This window comes from Acipenser ruthenus, chromosome 24 (assembly GCF_902713425.1).
Source record: "Acipenser ruthenus chromosome 24, fAciRut3.2 maternal haplotype, whole genome shotgun sequence".
Classification (NCBI taxonomy): Eukaryota; Metazoa; Chordata; class Actinopteri; order Acipenseriformes; family Acipenseridae; genus Acipenser; species Acipenser ruthenus.
In genome coordinates, this window is record NC_081212.1 from 21,077,089 (window position 1) to 21,101,501 (window position 24,413).

General features: G+C 37.9%; 1 protein-coding gene across 3 annotated transcripts in view; it reads right to left on the minus strand.

Moving 5' to 3' along the window:
• Positions 1 to 24,413, minus strand: part of LOC117429497 (transient receptor potential cation channel subfamily M member 7-like) — a 42,694-nt gene that overhangs the window by 2,806 nt on the left and 15,475 nt on the right. Inside the window, exons 4-37 of one of the 3 annotated variants that reach the window (XM_058998662.1) lie at positions 23,224 to 23,422; positions 22,441 to 22,654; positions 21,621 to 21,745; positions 21,343 to 21,514; positions 20,457 to 20,631; positions 19,936 to 20,059; positions 19,643 to 19,715; positions 18,642 to 18,742; positions 16,991 to 17,125; positions 16,511 to 16,564; positions 16,187 to 16,327; positions 14,402 to 14,539; positions 13,962 to 14,242; positions 13,192 to 13,420; positions 12,523 to 12,678; positions 12,098 to 12,235; positions 11,554 to 11,682; positions 10,894 to 11,145; positions 10,483 to 10,657; positions 9,956 to 10,082; positions 9,054 to 9,235; positions 8,668 to 8,800; positions 7,833 to 8,539; positions 7,437 to 7,616; positions 5,653 to 5,744; positions 5,450 to 5,537; positions 4,709 to 4,794; positions 3,966 to 4,006; positions 2,480 to 2,505; positions 2,311 to 2,364; positions 2,081 to 2,131; positions 1,903 to 1,968; positions 1,126 to 1,409; positions 157 to 239 (exon numbers count right to left, since the gene is read on the minus strand). In XM_058998662.1, coding sequence (XP_058854645.1) covers positions 157 to 239; positions 1,126 to 1,409; positions 1,903 to 1,968; positions 2,081 to 2,131; positions 2,311 to 2,364; positions 2,480 to 2,505; positions 3,966 to 4,006; positions 4,709 to 4,794; positions 5,450 to 5,537; positions 5,653 to 5,744; positions 7,437 to 7,616; positions 7,833 to 8,539; positions 8,668 to 8,800; positions 9,054 to 9,235; positions 9,956 to 10,082; positions 10,483 to 10,657; positions 10,894 to 11,145; positions 11,554 to 11,682; positions 12,098 to 12,235; positions 12,523 to 12,678; positions 13,192 to 13,420; positions 13,962 to 14,242; positions 14,402 to 14,539; positions 16,187 to 16,327; positions 16,511 to 16,564; positions 16,991 to 17,125; positions 18,642 to 18,742; positions 19,643 to 19,715; positions 19,936 to 20,059; positions 20,457 to 20,631; positions 21,343 to 21,514; positions 21,621 to 21,745; positions 22,441 to 22,654; positions 23,224 to 23,422 — 5,211 coding nt within the window. Of the gene's footprint in view, positions 1 to 156; positions 240 to 1,125; positions 1,410 to 1,902; positions 1,969 to 2,080; positions 2,132 to 2,310; positions 2,365 to 2,479; positions 2,506 to 3,965; positions 4,007 to 4,708; positions 4,795 to 5,449; positions 5,538 to 5,652; positions 5,745 to 7,436; positions 8,540 to 8,667; positions 8,801 to 9,053; positions 9,236 to 9,955; positions 10,083 to 10,482; positions 10,658 to 10,893; positions 11,146 to 11,553; positions 11,683 to 12,097; positions 12,236 to 12,522; positions 12,679 to 13,191; positions 13,421 to 13,961; positions 14,243 to 14,401; positions 14,540 to 16,186; positions 16,328 to 16,510; positions 16,565 to 16,990; positions 17,126 to 18,641; positions 18,743 to 19,642; positions 19,716 to 19,935; positions 20,060 to 20,456; positions 20,632 to 21,342; positions 21,515 to 21,620; positions 21,746 to 22,440; positions 22,655 to 23,223; positions 23,423 to 24,413 lie in introns of all 3 variants that reach the window. The other 2 variants (XM_058998661.1, XM_058998663.1) reach the window with 2 other exon arrangements.

Genomic DNA, 24,413 nt, shown 5'->3' on the forward strand with positions numbered 1-24,413 from the left:
TTACATCTTTAATTAACTCATATTTTCTACTTGTTTTATAACACTAACGTGTAATTAGTGAAAGTAAACATATATATGCCCCCACATCCCATGTGTCCCGAATACCTGATGTATGGTTGTGTATATGTATATTCCCAACTAGTTCAATTAAATTACCTTGGAGAATATGGAATGGTCTTTGGTTTCATTTGATTGAAGGCAAAGGTCAGTTTTTGAGCGGCCCTTTGCTGCTGAATCTCCTGCAACCAAGAAATGCAATTACTTGAAGGAGTTTTTAAATAACTAGCTGCCCATCTAAATAAGCCCAGACGGCATAGCTCCTGCTAACTATGTTTATGGTGATCCTAGGCTTGGCTGCCTGTATAATGCACGCACGCTTCACATATGAAGATCTGGCATCTATCCAAAGGTAAATAGCTGGACAACAGTCCTTAAAAGGGAACAACCCTCAAAGACTTTATTCAATTTAATTATTCACTCAATATGTTTAAGGTATTTTAAAGTACTGCAAAAATATAAAAAGTTGGAAGGATTGACTTACATGGGAGGGGGGGGGGGGGGGGGTGAGGAGCCCTCTTGTGGTCCAAGAGTGCTACAGCATTTGACCAGCCCTGGTCCTGGGGACCGCATGTGTCTTCTGGTTTTCCTTCCTACTGAGCTCTCGATTACTTAACTAAACCCTTGATTGAACCGATAGGTTTAATTAAGAAAATTTTCACTTGTTTTCGGCTCTTACACAGTTGAAGATTTCAAGTTAGCTATAACATTTTATAACTTGAGCTTTGCAAATTTTTAGGAGCCGAGAACAATTAAAAAAAGGTCTAATTAAGCAAATTGTCAGTTCAATTAAGCATCTAGTTAAGTAATTTAGATCTCAGTTGGAATGAAAGCCAGAAGACACATGGGTCCCCAGGACCAGGGTTGGGAAGCCCTGTCTAATGCATATATCTAAGGCAATACAGCTTGTATATTTTGCATATCATATATAGTGCATATTTTGTTTATATAAAAATAAATGCCTGTATTGTTCTATTCCTAGGCCTAGGCCTCCTAAGAGTTATCCATAACTATAAGACAATGCAAGACAAGCAGAAATACTACAAGTTTAAGACATCTGAATCTTACTCTGAGACAGAGGTGCAACACAGTCTCCTCTTTGTAGATGCTCTGCCAGGTGTTCACAACCTCAGGAAGGAAGGACTTGATGATATAGAGATGCCCTGGTTTCAAGAGGTCATATTCTGACCAGGTGCATGTAACTTTCAAAGCTCTCCTCAAACCCCCTCCCATCTCTTCCTTGCTCAGGAACTCAATCTTAGCAGAGAGTCCTCGCTGGGACCAAGAGGACATGCTGTTGTTCATGGTGTTGGGAGAGCTCTCGTCCAGACGGTACACTGTGACAGGCTCACCTGAACACGGTTTGAAGAAAAGATACACGCAATTAATGCCAAAGCACCTCAGTTTGTTTTTTTTTACACATTTAAAAAGGCTGTTACCTGACAATACCGTGTTGAAAATATTACCTTCATTAGGTGTATCTTGTAAATATGTTAACACTCAACACCCCCCTCTGCCCCCCACAGAACATTAAAGTGGCATGCAGCGGTTGTGCCAGCAGCTAAACTACCTTAGATAAATGTAAACAAACTGGTAAGCCAACAATGTTTGGTTTCTGAAGAAAGACCACAAAAGGCCAAACAATGGATTAAATGTAGTAGTATGAAAATAATGTACATTTGCAGTGAAAAATAAAGAAAGAAAAAGAAAGAAAGAATGAACATGAGTTTGGTTTTTAAAATCATTTTTCCTTTGCAAAAATTTTGCTGTACTGTATTAAACCCAAAAATGCATTTTACTCATTTCATTTAAACATACAATTCAGGAAGAAAAAAAAGGTTTTACCTCTTGGCTGGACTGGGATGAATGGAATACTCTGAGCTAACCGCATCAGATTATTCCTCTCAACAGCTGTATTAAAAAAGAACAAGATTTATGTAAAAGCTTTTGCATGGAGACAGGTATGTACTTCAACTTTAAATTTCCATGTTACTGTCCAAAACAATAAGCTAAAACGACTGACCTGAGAATTGATAACCAATGTCCAAGGTTGGCTTGAAAGGAGAACCAATAGCTTAAAAAACGGCAAGGAAACAAAAATGACAGGATTTCAAATAATGTAGTTCTATGACAGTGTGGCCTCCTTAAGAAACCATCATATAAAAATCACCAACCCCGAAAATCTGACAGCTTTGAAAAGAAGCTGATTTTGCATTTGATGGGATACACTTAAGCACCAATTCATATACTCACAGTCTTTCCTTCCCCCAAGATGTGCATGTCGAGACGAGTACAGGCTTGCAGCAACTAGAAACAAAGACAAAATAAATGATGCATACGCAATAGAAAATGTCTACTGAATTTAACACAAATACAGACAGAGTGGGGTATATATAAAATAAAAATAAATCTAAAGGCTTACCATTTAAGGTTTCTTCTCCAGGGGGTCTGTAATAAAACAAATTATAATAATTAATGTTCATAAGGTAAAGTCAAATTAACAGACAATTTCCAATGAAAACTGGGCATAGATCATTCATTTTGCATTCACCTGACAATCTAAATTTATTTTAAGGAGTGATCTGTTCTGGCTGTGAGAAATGTAATATTTTGGGTCTTTAATGCAGGACCTGCTGATTTTTCAAGTATAAATGCTACAAATAAAATAAAAATAGTGTGTAAAGTCACGTGGTCAATATCTGCATATCCTAAAGTGAAGTACTGTAGAATACACTAGACACAGTACATTCAACATAAGAAAAATGGTACCCGTGATAAAGCGACTAAGGTTTCAAACTCAGTGAACTAAATGGGAGCTGATCTAATACTGCCACAAATTTAAATCAAGAACTTTGACATATTTTTACACACAGACTCAAAGCCACAGTTGGATTTTCATCATTTTGGCACAGACCAAGTTAGCACTAATCCTGGACAACTTAATGTTACCTTAGGCAAGGCAGTCCAAGATTAGTGCTGATTGGGTTCTGTGAAACCAACCACTAAAGAATTAATCTAAAACAGAAGTGCTACTTATATCAGCGCTGCAGATTAGCATTTTTTGGACAAAGTAATTTTAATACAAAATAGCTCTGCTTCCAAGCCCTAGAAGCTTGCCAAGTTGAAGTACATTTCTAAATGGCTTTTACTGAATAGCTGTTTTGTTTTCTTTTGCCATGGAGACCCTAATATTACACTGGCAGCTGGCCATCGCTACCCTGTCTACAATTCATTCCTTTTTAAATCCAGCACAGGGAATGCTCAGAGCACAGCTGTACACCTGGTTATATTGCTGACTAAACATGGTGTACTACATGAGCGCAAACATAAAAACAATTTTAAAACCACTTGGCAAAATGTGACACGGAATAAAACTCTTTTTTTTAAGCTTGCTGCAACCAGGCAAATTCTTCATTAAAGAAAAATACCTGTCTGAATACAGTATCGCACACAGGAGACTCAGGATATTTAAGGACAGTGGTTAGTGCCAAACACCAAGCCACAATTGTTTATTCCTAGGTAATTTCTGTTGAATAGACAAATATAGCAGAGCTCTGAGCACCTACTGGCAACAAATTCCCCGTTGTACTAAGAAATGGCATCCAGTTTGTTAATGTGCAACGAGTTTGTGAGGCCAGTTACCTGAGCACCTGGGCGTTTGCCAATCACCCCCAGTCCTGTCAAGATTCATCCCCAAATCTAGTCTATGTGGAGTGATGGGATACTAACTGTCAGATATTAAAAGCAGCTCTAATAAAGCTTTTTTTCTATTTTCTATATAGGAAAGTCATTTGTAAAGTTTGTTGAATGTATAGAGAATTTCCTCACTGTCATTTGTCTGCTACCAAGTATTTACGAAATCAGCAGGGTGGGGACAAAAAATCTTTGTGAATGACATCCATACTTACAACGAGCTGCTTGCTGCTGCAGATTTTCCTAGTATCCAAGCCTAAATGAAAACAGAAACAGCAGTAGTTATTTGACACATGAAGGATATAGCTTTAAAAATGCACTTAAACATTTAACATAAAATACAAATGGAATACACAACTATCGTACATATATACTGGCAGTTATCTTGTTATCATACAATAGAAGAATCTTATTGCCAGTAAATAAAGCAAGCAGTACTATCATCATTGATATGTAAATACATTCTCAAAGTTTACATACTATCTTAAGTCATCTGCAGTAATTCTAAATTACTTATTTGGGTAAACATTAATTTGTATGTTTTCACACATACTGCACATGTAACATTCCATTAGATAGGCAGCCAATGCCATCAGATTAATGCCAAGCCCAAGACTTAAAAACTCCTGTGCATTAGGATAGGCCTAACACCACAAAAATATGGGTCTTGCCATGAGTTGGGTATAAAAGGATATCCGCTTAACACATTTTTCACTGAAGGTCAATGTCTTGGTTTGTCTGAAAACACACACTGCAATTCAGGCACCACAGGAATGCCACAAAAGAGGCAGAATTAATAATAATTAAAAAAGAAAAGTACATTTGTTTGTTTTATTATAGCCTGTATTTGATACATTTTAGGGCTGCTGTACATAGTCTTTAGAAAAATGTATTCCTTTTGTCACTATTACTTGAATTTATAAAGGCAGTAGCAGCAGCAGCAGTTAAATTCACACACCGGCAGCAGCGACGCTTTCTGACCCTCCTGGTGTACAACGTCTTCAGCAGAGACTCTGCTTCGATCTCTGCTGCTCCTGCTGAACGCTATTCAAAAAGAAACAAGCCGATTTGAACCCCCTTGTGATGCACATATTAAAAAGACAACAGTGCCAATATGAGGCTGAGTGATTCAAACATCTCCTCTAAGCAGGAACAAGAAAGGGATGTTGAAATTCAAGTGGAAAATTGCTTTGTCGTTATTTGACAAGGTAATGAACGACTCAAGGTCATCTATACCTTCCAAGATATAAACAAAACAATCTTCAGAACACTTCAAAAAGAACACAGCTCACATCCTCAACACAAAAGTAAATGCTGCACCAGATAGGTGATCTGTATTCAACCTAGACAGCGTTTCACTAATGAATTACAAAACTAAAGGTTTGAATCAAACATCTGTTCGTGTCAGTGCTTGTATGGGGAAAAAAAAATCCAGTAAGATTAAATTTATCAAGGTAAAATTAAAATCAGTAGCACTATTGAAACTTCCCCTAACAAATTAAAATCTACTTTAATGAGCAATTATAACTTTGATAAAAATTATTTGTTTTGTATTAGTTGGGGCTAAATTGCAAATTGACAGAAATTAATAGAAATAGTCTAGAAATGTTTTAACAAAATGACCATGGGCAATATCTAGTTCATTCAATTTGCTTTACCTTTTTACAACTGGTATGGCAGTAAGTAAATTAGTACTTACAAGAGAGAGACACAGGGTTTCTGTCAAGTTCGGTAAATCCGGCATATGAACTGACCGTCCTCATTTGACAATCGGGATGATACCCACCCTAGGATACCAAAATAGCAATACAAATGTCAACACAGCCAATATCGGCATCATTGTTTGACATTGTGCTTGGCTACATTAAAGCATTTATGAATACAACTGCATTAAAAGCTTACCATATCTTTGCCCTTGGGTGGAAATAAATCTTTGAATTTTCTAGCTGTATCTTTTGTAGTTGATCTCTGAACTTCAAGGGTGTCTTTATGACCTTAAAAATTGAGACTTCTGTTAAAACGACACAGATCCACATTAAAATTTAAAATATCAAATCACCGGGTTCCTGACTTGAAATCCACTTACCCCCATACCTTTTAACCCATGAAAGTAAACAGCAGGTTGCTTGACTTTATACCACACTTTATCTTTGAACACATTCACTATTGTTTTGACATTTTTATCCACATGTTATGGGTCAATAAGGGGGAAGATCGTTCCTAATGCAGTTTCACTGCTGACCTCTCAAACTGTTTTCGGAAAACACCTAGAAGTTTCAGTGTAAACAAGTCCCCCACTATCAGCACTATTAGTACAACACACATTATCTAGCTTAGTGAAAGTCTCACACATTATCTAGCTTGGTGAAAGTCTCACACATTATTTGGTGAAAGTCTCACAAATTATCTAGCTTGGTGAAAGTCTCTTGTTTTTACACTGAAGTGCACAGCAATGTGAAAACAAAATCACCAATAGCAAAGAGAGATAGAGTGGTGTATTGCATTAAGGGCAATCTCTCCACTGCTGGTCCAGGACATGTAGAAAAAAACATCACATCGAGAAGACTAGTGGATAGTATTGTACTAACTATACCAATTTGTTACCCTGACCTTCAACTCTGCCGCCCCCACTACAGCTATGGCCAAAAGCCTTGCCTCACCCTACAGAATTATCTAATACTGCTTCATAAAGTCGAATGAAACCTGCTGAATAATGGTTACGTTAACATATGGAATTACAGACTGCTTTATAGTTTTCCATATACTTAAATGAAAAACCTGACAAAAATAGAAAAATGTGACATTTTGAAATCTAACATGAAATACTGTACTACTATTGCATGATGCTAAATAAAATATCTAAATTCTGTCCATATAGTTGTTTTTTTATAGTAAGTGGGGAAGACAGTGTTGAAACAATTTGAAAGGATTAAGGAACGCTGTTTAATGTCAGGCAGTTAGGGTTCTCCAGACAAGCTCAAAGCCAGGTGAAGGCAGATTTAGAGAAAAATGTTACTCAATAATGGAGAAACAGGACCCTGAGCCGCTCAGAATGGTTTTAAATCATAAAAATAATAAGGGAAATGTAAAAAAAAAAAAACACACACACACAATTAAAATGACATTTGAAGCCACTTCATTTTTTTTACATGCATGATCTGTGAGCCTGTGTTCACTAGACCAGTCATATACACACATTCTAAACAGTCATGATATTACCCAAGTTTTTTTTTTTTTTTTTAAACAATGTCAAAGTTAAAAAAACATAAATCAAGATAATTATCGAAAAAGTGAAAAAAAAAAAAAATCATACACCTTTTCACACAGAACAAAAACTCTTTCGAATGTTAGTTATTTTCCTGGCGATATGGTCTATCCAACTGCTATCCTTTGAAACAAACTTCTAGCTGCGTTGAAAAACAAAAGCGGGCAGCAGCTTAATAAGAATGCTCCTGAATCTTATTAAAATTAAAGGGGACACAACAACTAATAATGATCTTCCTTTAATAAAGCAAGCTCCAATGGGTGAAAATGTAAAAGAAACAAAAAAAAGTCGGATGGACCAGCTGGGCAACAGGAAGTGAAAACGGATTAGTATTTGTAGGGAAGAGAGCAAAGCACCATTGGAAAGGGAGGTCACCTGCAACCAGATACACCCCAAAACACCTCAGTATGCAAGCTCCAACCTCGAAGTTTGGTTATGCTCCGTAGCTTTTGCAGCAGTCGCTTGGGGCTAACATCAAACCGCTGCCTATGCTTTTCCTTCTCTCGTTGAGGGTGGCTGGGTGCGCCACCACTTGCCACAGCTCTGTTGGCGGCTGCCAGTTCGCAAGCTGGCAAAGGGGTGTTTCTTTTGAAAGTGTCCCCTGTCGCGGAAACAGAGTCAGAAAGGGATTTGCAAATCCTGCCCCGTTTGTTGCGGGTTGTTGTGGTACTACCGTCATCATTGCTGAAAGCATGGTTCACATAGCCTTCACTTTTAATGCAACATGGAGTGGAAGCAGGCCAAACACAAACGGTAGCAGAAGGAGAGGCGGACTTTATGACAATTATAGGAAGCAACTGTAGGTTATCATACTTACCAACAAAGGCCCCAAATTCAACACTATGGCTTTCAGCCACACCAGGAGGAACCTGGTCCCCAGCGACTGCACACTCCAGCCGACTAAAGTCACTGGGTTGCGAGGGGGTGCTAACAAAAAACTTGGCAGTTGGGGACAAAACATTTGGTAAGCTAGGTGAGTCGGCATGTCTCAGGTTTTCTGGACGGGACAGCTGCCTCTCCATCATAGTGTGACCTCTGCGTCGCAGCTCGGGGGGAGATACAGCACTTTGGATTAAGGCACTGCCTGAGGTACCAGCCTCTGGAAAGTTGAGAGGTTTTCTCTCAGGATTTGAGGTAAGGTCCTGGCCGTATCTCCAGCTAGCTGCGTCCCGTTCTCGGGGGTCAGCCTGAGCACTAGCCCCCAGCAAGGAGTCCGTGCACTGAGGAAGAGACGACCCAAAATAAGCCCCAATGCTGTGTTTTAGGAGCGCAGAGGATTTCTGCAAGCCGCCGTCGACAAGGTTCTGCCCCAGGTGCTTTGAAAGGCTGAGCTCCATGGTGATCTCTTTGTGGACCTTGCTGGCTTCGGATGCTTTCTGTGCAGTCAGGGCTTTCAGGGTGTCCACGGTGAGAGCCGACAGATCTTGAAGGTGGCCAATTTGAGAGTCCAGGGAATGCAGTGATCGTTTTATATAGTTCACTCTATCACCTACTTCCTTTAACTGAATACACATCCTGTCAACCCTGGAAAGAAAAAAATAAAATAAAATATGCTAATATTTTTTTAATTGCATATTCAGTAAATGTTATAGTCATATATGATCAACTACGTTTATAAAATATCATGCTAATCAATTTGCGGCTGTTTTTACTTGTTAGAAGTGACCCGAATTCTTTCTTCACTTCCAGTGTGAAACTGGTCCTCCTTTTCATGGAAGTACTTTTCCACACACTGCTCTTCAAAGTCATGCAGTTTCTTCTGGTCATCTTCCGTCAAGAACAATTCTGAAAAGGGAGGGATGGAAATAAAATTACAAACGTTTTACAACTGATTCAATCAGGCACAAACAACAAATATTTTCTTACATTTGCAGATATCACAAAAATAATTGCACGGATACTCTGTGAAACACCAACATTTTGAAAATGAAGCGCTCTTTGTAAAGGCTTATATTCAAGTCATTGTTTTTACTATTTTGTGAGAGGTTTGTGTGTTTTTATACTAAGAAATTCTTATGAAGAGTGTCTCTGTACGTACTTGGTCCGTAAGTTCTGTCCTTCTTTCTCTTTCTACAGAAACATGAGAACAATGATACCAGGTGACTTAAAATGATCAATGGAGGAGGAAGAACAGGCTTCTCGTGGTAGGCCATGATGAAATGGTAACGCTGGTACTTCCACACGATGTTGGAAATGGCTTTCACTTGCAAATACACATTGCTGAAAAAAAAAAAAACAGAACAGAACAAGTGTTAGGTTTGTTCTTCACCCAAGGTAAACAACAATGCTGCTGTGTGTTTAAAGAAATTGATAGTGTATAAATTACTTCTGCTTGTTGAACATTCAAGGTGTTGACAATTAACAACCACTTGCTGATTCTGAGGAACGCATTTGATCTGTATTGTACGTGAAACAACTCACAAATCATGTCATGTAAAACCAAAATTAGAAAACACAGTGTACTTTTGAAAACAGACACATTACTGTGCTTCCTGTTACTTTGTCAGTTTTATTGGTGGGTAGTTTAAATTGTAAATTAACAGCCTGCGCAGATACTGATACCACCCAGGATGTCTGTATCTCAAAGGTACATTGAGGTGCTTCTGACTTGAGTCAAGGTGACACTGAACTTTAAGTATGAAGGTCATGAAGCCCCAGAAAGATTATAGTATTTTTTCCATCTCTTCTTGAGGTAACGCAAAGCCTGAAGTTTTTTTTATATATAATAAGAAATATGTTCCTATAGAATGCCAGTAGCCAATGTTTTGTTTAATTGTTCAGATCTAGCTACTCACCAAATGAGAATTATTATTATTATTATTATTATTATTATTATTATTATTATTATTATTATGTAGTAGTAGTAGTAGTAGTAGTCGTCATTACATAACTAGTGTAATAAAATCACATTAATAATAAAACCTAGGGACATGTACTTACTTGAAAAAAGCAATGAGAAGATTGACCATAAGAATGTACTGAACAAAGAGGTAGACTGCTTGTAAAAAAGGCGTGAGCCATACACCTGCGCTACAAAGTTTCGGGACTCCACTGTCGTTTGCACATGCTAAAAGAAAAGAAACAAACAAAAAAAAAAAAACAACAAGTCTGATTATTGCAGCATACTTTTCCATTGATAATGAGATGAATATGACATTATAAAAGTGGGTAACACTCCCCTAGGGTCCATAACCCATTAGAACAAATGCAGGTTTAATTTAACTCACAAAAGGCTTGCTTCAGAGAATTACAGGTTAAGAATGTGTGCGATAGCAATTACGTCCATAGAGGATGTTCCACAGACGTTCATCAAATAGCACGGTTATTGGTATAGATGTCCAAATAACACACAAGACCCCAGAATGAATGCCCCATTTCCACGTTTCATTGCTAGTGTTAAACAAATAGCTATCCGCCCATGTGCGGCACACACAGATAGGAAATTGTAAAAGAGTAGCATTCCTTACTGTCGATTTCATAAGCATACACTTCACCAAAGATCATCCAGTAAGGCTGAAAGACAATATCTTTGGCCAGCTTCCACGAGGGCTCCTCGTTGGGATAGAGGATAGCCTTCCTGGGAACTCCAAAGCTGAGCAACACAACTGCCATGATCACCACAATATAAAACATGTTAGCCACCTGGGATTGAAGAAACACACATACTAGTTAGATCCTGCATGGAAAGCTGCAGGACAATCCTTCAGTACCAGAAACAAAGTGAACTTCATGCCCGGTACAGATTATTTCAATTGAAAGCAACATCAGCCGTCAATGATGTCTCTTCAGGAAGCATGCACAACACAATAGCTCGACACCGCAATAGTAACAATGGCACTGAAACTTTTTTTTTTCCTATATCAGGGAACAGCACTTACCATTTTCCCAATCATCATTACGTAAGGTCCAGCTTGCTGATTTACTGCCAGAAAATCTAGAAGCCTCACGTACCAAAATATGATATTCAGGCAATACCCTAATCTTCCAGCAAGGAAAACATCATCGTCTCCAAATCTCAGTCCAAAGCCAATGAAGAACGTGAGGATTGCAAGGCAGTCTGTAATATTAAAATAGTCACCAAACCAAACTTTGATTTTTTGATTGATTTTTCCAGCTTCAGACATAAAGATCTACAGAGAACAAAAGAAGAAGAAAAATGGAGTTGAATGAGTTGTGTGATTAAACTTAAAAATTACATTACACAACTGTATTTATGGAAAAATACAGAAAATTTAAAATAATCGTAATTATATTAATATAACATCCATACTAATGTATAACTAGGGAAAATGATTTAGCAAAAACATCATATTATACTGCACAGAATGCAACAACACTCAAAAAGTAATCTTAAAATAGTGTGAATTATACTAAAAATAAATACTAAATAATATTAAGGAAAGAGAAATAATTTACAAATATAGATCCCTTTATAGACAGATACTCTAAAATTACATTGTCTTTATCTCTAGTGACAACAAGCTGTGAACTTAAAACGCATCCCTCTTATTATGTAGCACTCTGAAGTGCGATCTTACCTCACGGATTTTCTCAATGGCAGATGTAAAAATATAGGAAATCACAATCCATTCTTGAATCGATGGCATTTTGGCCATTTTCACCAAAACAACATACGTGTACAGCATTAGAAACCCCAAGTAAGCCAGCTGACAGACAAGAGAAAGGGGGAAACTATTTAATGCTGTTCTAAAATAATGATTCCATAATTATTCAAAATGTGAAGTGATTGTAAATACACACAGCCAGACTTTAAAGTTGAAATTGCATTTACAAAACATTTTACATGATGCATGCTTATATTAAAAACAGCCTTATATTCCTTCCTAAATGCTCAGTTAAAATATGAAATTTGTACTGAAAGTAAATAGGAGAAAAAGCACAAAACAAGAAAAAACATTTAACCAGTAAAATATCCAGAAATAACAAACAGACTGCCACTGCTGTCGCTCAAAGAGTACAGTTCAGCTCAAGAGGTTCTCTTTCACGGAAGTACAGTGACACAGCCCTGAGTAATATATGGTAAAATAAAAACCTGTTCCAGATTCACAGTAAGTAACGTACAGTGTTGAACCAGAACTTCACAATGGGAGCGTGGTAGAATGCGTAGAATTTTCTGGTAATTGGCAGCCTTCTTGGCCTGATGTAAATTTCATTTTTCACTTCAGTATTGTCATAGGGTCTCACTTCCTTGAGCACATCCTTAAAAAAAAAAAAAAAAAAAAAAAAAAAGTGAACAAATACATAGGAATTGGTCTCAAATAAATTTGACTTTAATTTAAGACCACCACAGTCACACAAAGTAGTATTTTCCTATCTTCTTTTATTTTTGGGATTGGCTTCATACGTTAGAACATCTATTTCTATAGAAACTGTAAATTCAATTACTAACCCTGGTCAATAAGCCTTTCTCAATGTCTTCAACGAAATGAAGACACTGAGAAAGACTCAGGCAAAACTTTTGTCTTCAACTCAAAATGTTGACTTACCATTGGAATCTCCTCAGCAGGACTCTGGAAATTGTGCTCACTATCCTCCAGAGTCATCTGATGGGCATCCTGGGACTGGGGAATGTGGGACATTTCCGCCTTTGTTTTATACTCCAGCAGCAGAATAGCTGGCGGGACTAAAATACTTAGAATAACCTGAAGGAAGACAAACATGAGGAATACCAACAAATTAGCAAGACAAATGTTTAGAGTGACACTCAGCTCCAATAGAAGCAGCTCATTACTATAAAGCATTTATTACAAATGCATTACAACAAGTCATTTACACCGCATTTACAAGTTGTCTGTGGTTTGTCAAAATAATGAAATGTTTGAGTTTATAGATCCAGGCACACATTATACATAATAAAATACACTGTGTATGTACACACACAGGTATCTCTCATAATAATCTCTTTAATTAAGCTGAATTTAATTAAGAACGAAACTCTTAGCACACTTTACTATCATAGGCTTATTCCTAAAAAAACTCCAACCCTAAGATTAATTCATCATGAAAAGGATGATAAAATGGTGTTGAATAGATAATATGATACTAAATTGATATACTTCATATTTCCACACAAAAACTGTAAACTATCTGAACTTTGTTTAAAACATAATAATTAGTGTACCAGCCAAGCAATGAAGTCTGAAAAGTGGCTGTACCTTGTACCAGGAACTCTTTCTCATGTTTAGCCTTCCCATCCACATGTCAGACAGCAGCATCTGTGTGCAGGTGTGAGCCACAAAGGCACGTAGTCTTGACGACACAGCCAGTTTAAGGCATGTCGAATTACTCCAGTTTTTCAGTTCGTACGTTAGGAGCTTCATGGCCATTGTTTCATCCTGTCTGAACGACTGTTCTAGTAAGTCCACTGCCAGTGTGCCAAACTCACTGTATGAAACAAGAAGTTAATCGTTATCCATGAAATGAACTCCATCATCTGTAGTTGAACTTAAAAGAAACACTTGTGTATAGTTTACACAGCGATAAGGATTCAGTATAAGATTATGATTCATACATACTTTCAAAACAGAGCATGGAGTTGCCAAAATACACAACAGCACTTGACTGTGCCAATTAAGTACAGTACCCTAGCAATGTGATACCTTTACAGCATGCATATGCATTCCATAACATGTATACAAGGGCAACTGACAAATGCTTCAGCGCATTCTGCATCAGCCCCTCCTATCTTACCTCGAATCTTAGAATACCATATTCCAGGGGTCAGTACTGTCAAGTAGAACACAGTGTCATAACAGATGCACAGATTTAACGGCGTTAGCAAAGATGTCCAATCGGGTTTCGCTACCATTAACACACACGGTACACATGACCCACATTCACTGTATGTGGATTAACTTCAGTACATGTTCAGCTCCCAGCTCTATACAGCAAAGAGTATACATGGATACACGGGTGTATTACTTACTTCGAATACTCTTTCAATTCTTCAGATGCATCATCTACAACATCACTATTTTTTGCCTCATAAGCCATCGAGCGACACAGCTTGCTGGCTACTAAAGCCTTCGCCATGGACTCTTCTCCATGCTGCCAGAAGAACAAGGCCATTTTCTGCCTCTTCACGAGTGCAGCCCACACCAGCAGCTCATTGAACGGATACGGGAAGCGCTTGGTTTCTGGGTCATCAATGTCCACTATTTCCTCTTTGCTTTTTCTCTTCTTTGACTGCTCAGTTGTGGATTCGGGCTAAGGGCAGTCAGACAAAATCAATGATTTACTTCTACTGTTTATACTTGCTTTTAGATGAGGCTTTTTGGTAGTAAATGACAAACGTCAGGGATCTGGTCCCACAGTTTCTAATACTATTAATTGAAGCACATGCTTTTTAGATATCCCATCGGGTACCTTGGGTTTGTATGGTTGCGCAGTCTTAATGAAATGATTGTGTCTCGTCTTTTCCTTCTTGTCTTCTCGGATGGAGAACTCCTCGTGGTTTTTACGTAGTTGAGATCCACTGCCCGAGAAAGATTGTCGGCCAGACCGCTACAGAAGAAGAAGAAGAAGAATCATCATCATCATGGCTGTGAAATGTTATATGTAGTTCCTTGTGAAAAATCCTATTTCTGAAAGAATAGTATCATATATATATATATATATATATATATATATATATACACACACACACACTATTCTTTCAGAAATAGGATTTTTCACAGGGAACTACATAACATATATATATATAAAAAATAGACACACACACACACACACACACACACACACACACACAGATGGAGTCGCTTTATATCACAATTGCCGTGCAGGCATAATTTGTGATATAAAGCGGTTTGTGATATAAACTGGGTTTCATGTTTGCCTGTGACAGTGAATTAAAGAGCAGTGTTTTAAGAATGGACATTTAGTCGTTCTTTACATTTAAACAAATCCATATAGTTTACTAAAGGACAAATACATTTGGTATCATTAACTGGACTGACACACTACCGGTTACACTGCATTTAGGAACCTGCTAGCTAGTTTAGTTTGCTTCCTGTAAATAATTCAATTCAGAGCTGCATGATTTCTTTAAAATGTCTTCAACAAAAAAAACCAGCTGCATCAAAGAAAGATCAAAAATATTTCTGCAGCACAGAAGCATCAACATCATGCAAGTCATTTCAAATCGTAAAACCATATCTGGAAACTACAGATCATATTTATCGGTAAACAGTACTATTCTGACAGCGACAGGTTTAAAAAGAAAAAGCATTAACTGGAATTTAGTACAGCAAATACTTTGTAAAAATATCAGTCACATTTAATCTGTGATTTGCTAATCCTTGCAGTAAAACTGAACATATAGAATTGCTTTTATGAAGATAGATCAGCAGTTACAACCGTGTCTAGACTGGACTATGTGGATGTCCAGACTAATGTGATTTATTGTCTGGGACAGGCTTGGAGAGCTCATCAGCTTTCCCAAGAGACAACTGAAACGAACAAGGCCATGTGCCAATAACAACAGAGCAGGTCAACAAGTCTCTAGATCAGGGATCTCCAACCCTGGTCCTGCAGAGCTACTGTGGCTGCTGGTTTTCATTTCAACCAATCTCTCAGTTACTTAATTGAGCCAATTATTGGCTTAATCAGTCCATAGTAACAGGTGTTCCAGATCTTTAGCCACTAGATGATGTAAAGACACCTAGGGGCTCTCCAGGACGAGGGTTGGAGACCCCTGCTCTAGGTAATTTCTTGAAACATCAATGCAGATGATTATTGGAATGATTTCACCCTGATAGTTGTAAGCAATGAATCCTAATATACATTCACTCAGGCTTCACATACAGGATTGCAGCCTATCAGCATTCATGTAACATTTATCTTTCTGAACTACACCAATTGAAAACTTTGGCGATAGAAAAATAAATAAATAAATAAAAACACCAAACAATACAACATTCATGAAATAAATGGAGCACACTATGTTTTTGCTCCATATGTTTTTGCCCTCTAGGGCAGTATCAGTATCACGTGTTAATGTTTTCAGTGTCTCTAACTGAGCTGTTCCACCCAGTACAGAACAATTGAAAGTGGCAGAGAATGCAAGTGAAATTCCATTTAAAGCAGATGCTCTTGACATCTCTTAAAAGGGACCATTACAGAAAGTACGAAGTATTAAAGGCCAACATATACCCGACTGTTCCCATGGAGATTGTTGTAAACAATTCTGAAGCGCTTCCTGGTGTAGTTGCACCTGTAAGTGCCACCCATTAGATATTCGATGACCAGGCCCACATCGATTAGTGTGATCTTGTAATCTGGGGGGAGGTTGCCCTGGAGAGAGAAATTATGTCATTGTTAATTCTTTGGAATCTTTGCAACATTCTATACAGTACGTGCCAACATTATAGTTCTAAATTCTATTGAATTATGTAATCTAATGTTACTGTACTATTAGCAAACAATACATTATAATACATTTTTTCATGCAGCTGAACATAAAATGAAAAACTTTACCTTTTTTACATCCCGTACTAGGTGAAAAAGCGTTGAGTTGGTTGGAATTTGTTTCTTTATTAAGAAAAACAAACAATTTTCAGTTAGTCATTACCATGAAATATGGAGAACTAAAAGGTGGTATCTCTAGTGACAGCATGAATAATAATATATCTTTAATAAAAAATAAATAAATAAAAAAAATTGACTGGATCTAAATTTTAGCTTGCATTCATTATCAAACTGTTCCAAATAACACTGCACTGCTAAACCGATGCAGAGCTTGATCTAATGAAAGTAAATCGCCCGAATGCAGCAGTTTCATTTCGGTTTTAAACATATTGTACCTTCTTATCCATATGAACGTTCCTAGTGATGGGTTTATTGGGGGCTTGTTGATTATACTGCATGGTCATCCTCATTTGAATAATAATCACAGAAGTCAATGAGTATTCAAGCTGTATCCTCCAGTAATGGAACTTGATACATTGGAGTACTTACTGTGTTGTAAAGTTCTTCAAGCCGGGAGATTGTAAGAAACTTGTGCATGCTAACTCCATTTTCAATGAGGAGCTTCACAAATTCTACTCGATCCATAATAAGGGCATCCAGCATGGCTTGTTCCAGAGACCCAACCTATAGGAAGAACAAAAGAAAAAAAAAATGCTATGCTCAACACAAACATTACACAACAGGCAGTTTTCAGAAACACTTGATGCTTTAAGTGTGCATTCTCAATAACCAGTACCTTGGCCCACTCAAGATTTGTTTTCAAATATGGTCGTGAGCAGGGGTTAATTTGTAAACAAAAAGGTACTGGATCTGATTAAGAAAGGGGGATAGCATTTTTGTTTATAAAATACATCTAATGTACTGATCTTGATTCACAGCAGCTCCCATATATGCTTCAAATTCTTATCTGCTTGGGGATCGGAATTCTGTGCCGTATTGTTGGTAGCTGCATGCTGACCTTTGCCTAGCAGTGTTTGAACACAATCTTCAGGATCTGAACGATACCAGCGGCGGGCCGACTAATCTCATGAACAGGAGCGACGGCGCTGATGTTGTTGTTAAGAATGATTGTTTTTTGCCTTTTTTTTTTTTTTTTTACCCAATTTGAAATGCCCAAATTTTAAGTCTGGCTCACCACTGCAACCCCCATGCTGACTCGGGAGAGACGAAGACAAACACACGTGTCCTCCGAAACATGTGTCCTCAGCCGTCCTCTTATTTTCACTCTGCAGGCCCGCCAAGCAGCTACCTCAGAGCTACAGTGTCGGAGGATCACGCAGCTCTGGGCCATTTGAAGGCAAGCCCGCAGGTGCCCATGGGTCGCTGGTGCCAATTGTGCACCACCCCCTGGGAATTCCCATCCATGGCCGGCAGTGGAATAGCTTGGACCCGAACCGGCGATCTCCAGGCTATAGGGCGCATCCTGCACTCCACACAGAGTGCCTTTACTGGATGCACCAATCGGGAGCCCTGCGTTTTTTTTATTTTTTATTGCACATGTTCTATATATAGATTTATTTTATTCCCCCCCCCCCCCCCCCCATATGGTTAATTATTTGAAAAACTATTTAATTATTATTATTATTATTATTATTATTATTATTATTATTATTATTATTTATTTCTTAGCAGACGCCCTTATCCAGGGCGACTTACAATCGTAGGCAAAAACATTTCAAGCGTTACAATACAAGTAATACAATAAGAGCAAGAAATACAATAACTTTTGTTCAAGTAAAGTACAAGTTTGACAAACCACAATTCAATAATACAGCAGGTAATAGTGATAGTTACATCAGGATATGATTAAATAGTGATAGTTACATCAGGATGTGATTAAATACAAAGTACTACAGGTTAAAAACTTGGCAGATTACAGTATTCTGAAGTACAGGATTAAATGCAGTAAAATAGGGGCTGATAAGAGCAAAATAAAGCACATTTACATGAAGGGTGATAGTGTCCCAGGATAGTGTCCCAATTATTGCCAGTCAAGCACTGGCTCTGGGATCAGGTTTCAGTATGCTTGTACAACAAACTGAGATATTACAAACCAAGACTCCTATGAGTTACATAAAGTGTTTTCACTGCTACGTCAATCAGTAAAAACATTTCCTTGAATGGGGTTGTGTTTACATACCAACCACTGCTGTCCATAAACAAAGACATGGTTCTTGGCAATGTCTACGCGGTCCCAAGCCAGGGTCAGGACAAGCTGGTCAAATGCAGAAGCATTGCTGCCTGAGGTCAAAATAAAACACTATTATATACATGAATCAGCATTAAGTCATCTAATGCCATACAACTCAACTAAATAATGTATTGGTTTATAGTGTTCACAACAATTGTAAAACAGAAACCTAGATGTGTTTTTTTATGCTGTAAATAACAATGTAATAGTGACTTTCTGAAACATGTATATTATTTTCTGTATATTTTCTAGAAGCAACTAAACATGCTATAATACAAATCAAAAGGGGCCTATTTACAAAGCTTAAGTTATGAGTTATATAAAAGAAAATTACATAAAGTTTGATATTGATTCAACTGTTCAAGACCACTGCTGGCTTCTTCAACACTACCCTAGAAAAGTTTTGTGAATCCCTGGAAATCCAAGAACAGTGGGTTTGAAAACAGATTAAACTCATAGCACAGCAACACACACGAAACAGATCAGCGGAATGCAGCTACTAGGATGCATCTGAGAATGAAATAAGGCTTGGAATGAAAATGTAAATATTGAGTTCAAACGAGGACAATTGCCTTTCTGCAGTGTTTCAGCCTTTTTGTGTTTACCAGACCGTAGAATTGAAAACTTAAAAATTATAAACCCAAAGCTTGGCTCACACCCCTCTTCGGTTAAGAAGCATAATCCACAGAAGAGGGGCACGTGACAAGACTGGGTAAGAACAAGCCAACGACAAGAAGTCTACCCAAGAGTGGACAAGCTGTACTTCAACTGTCAGCAAGAACATTTAAGTGAAAGATGTGCACTTAACCTTTGCATTCAGTGATCTTGTGACCATGTGTTAAACAGGTAATTTTGTGTTTATTCAAAGTGTTTTGCCAATGCAATAGGAGATGTCTGAACTGGTTTTATTAGCTTTGTGGAATGTGTTAAAACACAAAACTGAAACTTACCTTTTAACAGCGCTCTTAGAATTGCTACGTCAATATCCTGGGGTTCTTCTGACCCAATATGAAAGACGGTTATCTTTAATACAAAAATACAACATGTATTCTACAATACGAAGATAGTGCTGGGTTTTCCAACTGGTCTGTAAATCAGGAGATCCTGTAAGCTTCCTAATGTAATAAGCAGGTGTGTAACATAATAAATATGTCATTGAAGAACATGCAGACAGTAATAACTATGCAACTCCCAGACAACTTACTAAATAGTTTAAGAAAGTGGTATGTTATGCATCTCTCACCAATTCTTTGTTCTTCATGCATTCCATCAATGTTTGGAAAAGGTGGATAGCCTCACTTTGACTGAAGTTGAAGGTTCTTTTAATAGTTGAAATGATCTCACTTTCGACACCATCCGGTAATCCTCTAGTAATGGAACACATATATCATATTTAATTATATTCAGTTGTTATACTTCAGGTTTTTAGAAGTCTACTGGCCAGTGATGGCCAGTAACTGGTTTATCTATTTATCTATCTATCTTTCTATATATATTTAATACAATCAAACATGCATTAAAAGAACACCAATATTAAACTAAGCTCCCCCCCCCCCATTATTAAAGCACCTGCATGTGGACCAGCTGACTGTTTTTAGATGGTATTTTAGTGGTCCTTCAAGCAGGACTGGCTGTGTTTTATTCTTCATTTCTGGTCTCAGGTCGTTCTTTGAAGTGTGAAATCTTTGCTCTTGTGTCATTGGAAGCTGCTTAGGCCTCATGGGGCCTTATTCTGGAATTGACCACAAGTGGTGAAGCCCTTACCCTCCTTGCTCGGTCTGCTTGTGAATGTACGCGAGGATGTCAGCTGCTCGGCCTGTCCCTTCACAAACCACCACCGGGACCGGGGGGCTCTCCTGGAGGTACTCCAACACAGTGAGGATAACATTGGGACCGCCCTCAAATATGAGCGCCACCACTGGCACACCTTGACCAATTCCTGAAGGCAAACAACACGTACTGTAAATAGATTTTTAAAACAATATATCTATCAAGCAATCTCTTGAAACAAAGAGGTTTTAAAAAAATGTATTACAATAAAGTGTGAATTTGTTAAGAAAGAAAATACAGGGCTCCCGAAATGTTGGGTAACTAAGCAGGAATAAGAAGAATCTAAAACAGAGCTAGTCTGCTTCTATATTATTAAACCTTTTAAATACATGTATGCAAGAATCCAGTGCTAGAATGTGAAGAACATGTTTCTTGGGGTTTTTTTTTGTTTTTTTTTTACTATAAAAACAGCCTTTGCAATCATTTAATAATAACTCATGATGCTAATAATCCATGACCTTGGTTTCTGATATGACAACGTATGCAATAAAAATATACTTGAAGTCTTTTATTAAATCATATTACATTTTCAATACCAGTTGAATCTTTGCAGCTGATTTAATGATAGCCACCAAAATAATATTCTTGTCTGCATAAGAAACAGGTTTGTTTATTTAAAATGAGTAATCTTACAAAAGTGAAATGTGCCATGTTCTATGTAAACTAAACACTAAAAGCCAAAATACCTGGAATTATTTTTTTTCTTAACTTGCTTATTACATTGTGTGACTAGCTTGCTGAGACACACACACACACACACACACACACACACACACACACACACACACACACACACACACACACACACAGTCTCTCTTACTTGCATGAATCCTCTGCAGGTTAATATGTTTTTCCAGTTCTCGACGTAGCTTCACTTCAGCCCCATATTTTCCAACTGTTCCATCATCCACCAGAATGAAATGTGAATGAAAGCTGTTCAAGACGTTTAACTTGCTTAGCGGGTTTAACAGGGTTTGGTATGGGGCGACCACCTGGAATCCAAACGGAGATCATATATAAAAAACCCTTATATTGATTCTGAATACCGAATAGCATAACCTAAATCAGCAATTAAGAGAATCAGGGCAAGTTTCTCACATCTCTTCCAATCAGGTCGTTTCGGTTTTCAATCACCCCCCACTGAGCGATCCCAATAGTGCAAATTCTTCGAGATGATCGCGATGAATGCTCTTTGAGGGCATCACCTACATGTTTTGCAACACCTGTTTAAAAAAAAAAAAAAAGAAGAATTCTCTTAAACACTTTTTTTCATATTTATATACTGCAAAAAACGTGTTTGTGGAAGGCACAATAGCAAGTTGTAGGCCTTTTTTTAAATAAGTTTGTCCTCATTTCGTTTGAAAGGAATACAGTAATTTACCAGCAAGAAAATAATATTTTGCTGCTTCTTCCTTAAGTTGCTTCATACTAGGTTTATAATACTGATGTGGCTTTTTCTCTGTCTTTCTGAAAAAAAAAATAGTAGGGCAAAGCATGCAATACTGGCACCTGTTTACTTTCTTCATAGTGATACCAAAACATTCAAAACCAAAAAGGATGCTTGATAAACTAGCAGATCAGTAATGTAAAGATAAACCTACTGCTTAGTCATTGCAATCGAAAAAGAATAGCGCTCCAAACAGAAAATTGCAGGTGCAACTTAGCAATGCATGTCATTTGCGGTGGTGTCATGAATTGAAAAAGGAGCTATAATTAAATGTAAATAACAATTTGGCTAATTGATCTGTACTAGACAGCGAGGCCCAGCATTAATTAGGCATTCTGCAGTGTGGTTTGAGATTGCCGGCTGCACACAGACTGGTTTCTGCTGATGACAGCGTAACGAAAATACCCTCTCATTATTTCACCCAGACTTTACCAGCAATTTAGTTCTGTTTGGGTTTTATTTTTTCCTTGCCTGTGTTGACTCCTCCAGTTAAAATCCAGGCTCCTGTTGTTACTGCAGCTTTAATGAGACCTTTGCCAACAACCTGCTTGATGCGCGGATGGAGATCAAAGTTCTGCATCCCACCGTGGACAGAGATGACAATCTTGGGTAGCTCCATCTGCCATTCTTTGAGCATGAGGCGAAGAACCGATTCGGGTTTAGAGTCATAGGACAGCCGTGCATACTGCAGGAGGAAACAAACCGGATTCAGTCCAACTTGAAAATAACTGTGATAGCTGAGCCCTAGTTGATGTGAAGGATATCCCTGGTTTAAGTCGGCTAAATAATGGATGACTGGTAGTCGTCATTTATTTAATGTTTTGTACCTGTATAGGCCTAGGTTTGAAGTTGATTTTAATATAATTGAGAGAGGCATGGCAAGAGTGGATTAAACTGCATTTCTAATGGAGATTCACAGAGCTGGCAACATTTCCACTTGCACCATTCTAGGCTGTAGCTGGCAGTTTTAGACACAGCTCATTTTTAAAAGAGAACAAAAAAAAGATTGTCGTATTTTTTTAATAGAACTTAATTTACAGCTTGTTTGTCCCCCCCCCCCCCCCCATATCTTGTAAAAGATGCGTCTGAAACAGTTTGTACTATTAACCTACCACCCAAATATTCTAAACATCTTAAATACAGTATGTCAAGCCATGTAGAGAATTCCATAGTTTGATCTCATAATTTGGCAGTATAGTACATTGAGTGTTTGTGTTGTTTTTTTGTTTTTTTTTCCTGTGAACTCTGACGAACCTTGGCTCTGTAGGAATGGGACCCTCCCTGAAAGTTGATGATGCCATACGCATCGGTTGGGCTTGCCTCTGTATGTTTTTCCACTGACCACTCCTCCAATTCGGGCATTTCATTTTCACCCAGCTTCACATCGGAGTACTTCATGGCCAGGCTGGCGGTGAAGCCAGCATGCTGCCTGAACAGCCTCCCACAGCAGCACCTACCAGAACACACAGCAATGTTAGGAATGCACGCCCTCCAGTGCTGCTGCTGCTTAGATCATTACTGACCATGTTTAACTAATGCCCTTCTTCCAACTGGGTCTGATTCTGCAAAGACTCAGGAAAGCTGCATTACTAAAATGGTGTAGTTTGAAAGATTACCACTAGGGAAACTTCTATTTCTTCTAGAAGGGTGATCTGCATTGCCATGTAAGTTGCCACAGTTACACAGCAATGACCGCATCTCCTGTGATCCTTAATAACCACCTCAGAAGCAGCTCCCGTGGTTAAAAAGAAAGGCCATTAGTCATGTAACATAATTATTATTAACTCAGCAGGAAAGGCAATATAGAATTACAAAACTCTCAAAAACTAGGATATTAAACCCAAAAGAGATTAAATATTCTGAACTAAAAAAGTCTAACAGCTCAAAAAAAGATTGTTCTTGTAAAATGTTATAATTATACACAATAGTAATAATAATAATAATAATAATAATAATAATAATAATAATAATAATAACACAGCATTTGAGAATATCCTGATTGGAAAAGGTCTGTAAAAAACTCAGGTGCATTTTTTTCATTACAGCACATCCTGATTCACAGCACCTGGAACTAAAGTTATTTCCTGCACAGTTGGACCAAGCGTTCAAGATTTGACACAAGTTCAGACTTGTTGGTGTATGGAATTCCTGTCGGTCACATTAGCAGTGCAAGCAGCTTGTTTTGAGGGGTTACAGTATAGCTGAGAAGCAAGTACGTTTGAAAAGTAGCATCATTTTGCTTTGCTCACAACGGCAACCCAGTTACAAGCCCTTGTGGAATTTAAAGCGTAAGACAAAGGGGTCATTTTCAAAAGGAGAAAAAAAACAACGACTATCAGCGCACTATCAACCACTAACCAACAAATACATTTCGGGTCCAAGGGTGGTTAGAAAAAAGTTGAGGGGGGAAGAAAAATAAAAAGCAAAAGTGTACAGTTATGATT